The sequence below is a fragment of the Olea europaea genome, chromosome 3 (assembly GCF_002742605.1).
Source record: "Olea europaea var. sylvestris chromosome 3, O_europaea_v1, whole genome shotgun sequence".
Lineage (NCBI taxonomy): Eukaryota > Viridiplantae > Streptophyta > Magnoliopsida > Lamiales > Oleaceae > Olea > Olea europaea.
The window spans coordinates 17134255-17136799 of NC_036239.1; the positions used below are offsets into that span (position 1 = coordinate 17134255).

Below are 2545 nucleotides of genomic sequence, written 5' to 3' on the forward strand. Positions count from 1 at the left end.
CAAATTTGCTTTGATGCCTCTTTGTGAAATCATGAAACCCAGGAACTTTCAGCCTGTTGTTCCAAAAACACACTTCTCAAGATTGAATTTTAGCCTATTCCGTTGAGCAATGTCGAACACTCTCCGTAGATCAACTACATGATTATCAACCTTAATACTTTTGACGACCATATCATTAACATCAGCTTCGATAACATTCCCAATCAGATATTTGAGATCTTATTCACCATTCTCTGATAAGTCGCTCCAGCATTTTTGAAGCCGAACGGCATAGTTGTGTAGCAGTACGTCCCCGAGTCAATTATGAAGGATGTTTTCTCCTGGTCCGACTCGGCCATCGAGATCTGGTGATACCCAGAAAAGGCATCCAAAAAACTTAGTCATTCATGACCTAATGTGGCATCCGCCAAATAATCTATCCTGCGCAGCGGCTATAAGTCTTTGGGACATACTTTGTTCAAACCAGTGTAATCCATGCACATGCGTTATTTTCCATTCGATTTTTTTAGGAGGACAACATTGGCCAACCATTCGAGGTACTGTACTTCCCTAACAAACCCTACATGCAACAACTTTTCAACTTCTTCCTTTGCTGCGGCTTGTCGCTCTAGAGCAAGATTCATCTTTTTTTGCCTTACTGGATTTGCTCCCCGTAAAATACCAAGGCGGTGCTGAGCGACTCATGGACTGGTTCCTCGAATATCACATGGGCTCCATGCAGAAACATCTAAATTGTCAGACAAACACTTCACTAATTCTTCTTTTTCTTTTGGCATCAAGTTCACCCCAATGTTGAATTCACGTCCTTCCCTTATCAAAATATTTTCTGTCATGTCAAGTGGCTCAATTCACCCACTTGGGGACTCAAAATCCTCCATCATAACTGGCGGTGATCCTCTTGCTTTTATACTGTCAACATAGCACCTTCTCGAAGATTATTGATCGCTTCTCACACACCCAACGTTGCGACTGGTCAGGAACTTTATAACTTGGTGATAAGTGGAAGGAGCGGCATTTAACAGGGCTAGACCACATATTGCATTGTATGCCATGGGGTCTTAACAACAAGGAAGTTTGCTAGGATCACCATTCTTGTTAGATATGTACCCAACGTCACTGAAAGTCCTACAGCTCCCTTTGGTATAACGGTGGCTCATTCGAATCCTTGGAGAGTAGTGGACACAACTTTCAATTTTTTAGGAAAAAATTTCAATCCCACAAATGCTTCCCAAGTGAGGATGTTTGCCGCACTACCACCATCGACCAACACCCTTTTTACGTCAAAATTCGCTATATCATCAACGATCATCAAAGTATCGTTGTGGGACGTTGCCACACCAATAAGATCTTCTTCATTGAAAATGATATTTTGGTGAAACCTGGCCTTCTCCTGGATGGAGCAAACCCTAACAGTGAGGGCATAGCCCTTCCTAGCTGAATTTGAGTCTCCGCCTACTGCAATCCCTCCAACTATCACATTTATTACTCCGGCCCTAGGTAGGGATGTCAACGAGCGGAGTCGAGTCAGCTTGTGAGCCAAAATCCTAGGCTCGGGTAAAATGTCCGAGCTTTTTTCTAGGCTCGAGCTGGGCTAAGTAAAAGCTCGGTAAAAAAATTAGGCTCGACCCAAGCTTTCAGCTCGGACCTTTTTGAGCCCAGCCGAGCTAGGCTAGCTCGAATTTTATTCGATTTTGGTTTTTTTTAAATTAAAAGGCAGCAGAGGCAGCAACCTTCTGCCTATTTTTAAAAGGCAGCGTGTTGCTGCCTTTAATATTTTTTTATTAATATATGCTCGGCTCTGTCGAGCCAACGAGCTACACGGACCTGCTCGGACTTTGCCCGACACCTAAAAATAGAGCCGAGCCATGGGCAGTCCGAGCCGACGAGCCCGATTGCCATCCCTAGTCCTAGGTGGTGGTCGGTCATCAACTTTCTATTTGCCTCGATCATTCTTCACATACTTAGTCAGAAGCCCCTGTTTCAATAAGCACTCAATCTCTTCCTCCAAGTGGATACATTCCTCCATATCATGCCCATGATCCCTATGGAACTGATAATACCTACTATTGTCTCTCTTGTTACCGGAGGCTGTCATGGGATTCGGCCAGTCGAGCTCCTTCATGTCCCGAATTTCCATCAATACCTTAGCCCGTTGAGCGTTTAGAGGGGTGAAAGCTTTTACCTCTTCTAGCCTTTATTTGACCAATCGATCCTGCGCATACCCTCTGCTTAGATGCTCATTTTTTGACTTATTCTTAACAATATATTTTCTCTCCGCATGTGATTTTTGCTTGTGAGTTTCTGGCTCACGTCCTTCTCAAAGGTTTTTTCGTGACCCTCTTTGCTTCCTCAGTGTCTACATACTTTCTCCCTTTTTCAGCAATTCATACATTGACTCCCGAGGGGTTTTCGAGAGTGACATCTTAAAGGCTCGATTTCGCATCCCATTCATCAATGTAGTGACTACCGCTGACATCTGAAGATCTTTATGCCTAATGTTGCCCAACTGAACCCAGCCAAATAATCTTGCAATGGCTCGTCTTAT

The 2545-nt window shown here is 43.8% G+C and overlaps 1 protein-coding gene across 1 annotated transcript; it reads right to left on the reverse strand.

The window, feature by feature from the left end:
- Positions 1-1153: 1153 nt before the first annotated feature.
- LOC111379153 lies at positions 1154-2137 on the reverse strand. The gene is made up of 2 exons (XM_023002492.1): positions 1962-2137; positions 1154-1493 (listed from the first exon to the last, which is right to left on the reverse strand). Exons 1-2 carry the CDS (start codon positions 2135-2137, stop codon positions 1154-1156), a joined length of 516 nt encoding a protein of 171 aa, XP_022858260.1.
- Positions 2138-2545: the final 408 nt, after the last annotated feature.

Excerpts from the sequence above, each read along its gene's own strand:
- LOC111379153 (XM_023002492.1), bottom strand. The coding sequence starts at position 2,137 with ATGGAAATTCGGGACATGAAGGAGCTCGACTGGCCGAATCCCATGACA. Across the intron at positions 1,494-1,961 it reads AAACAGGGGCTTCTGACTAA|GGCCGGAGTAATAAATGTGA; the intron begins GTATGTGAAGAA and ends ATCCCTACCTAG.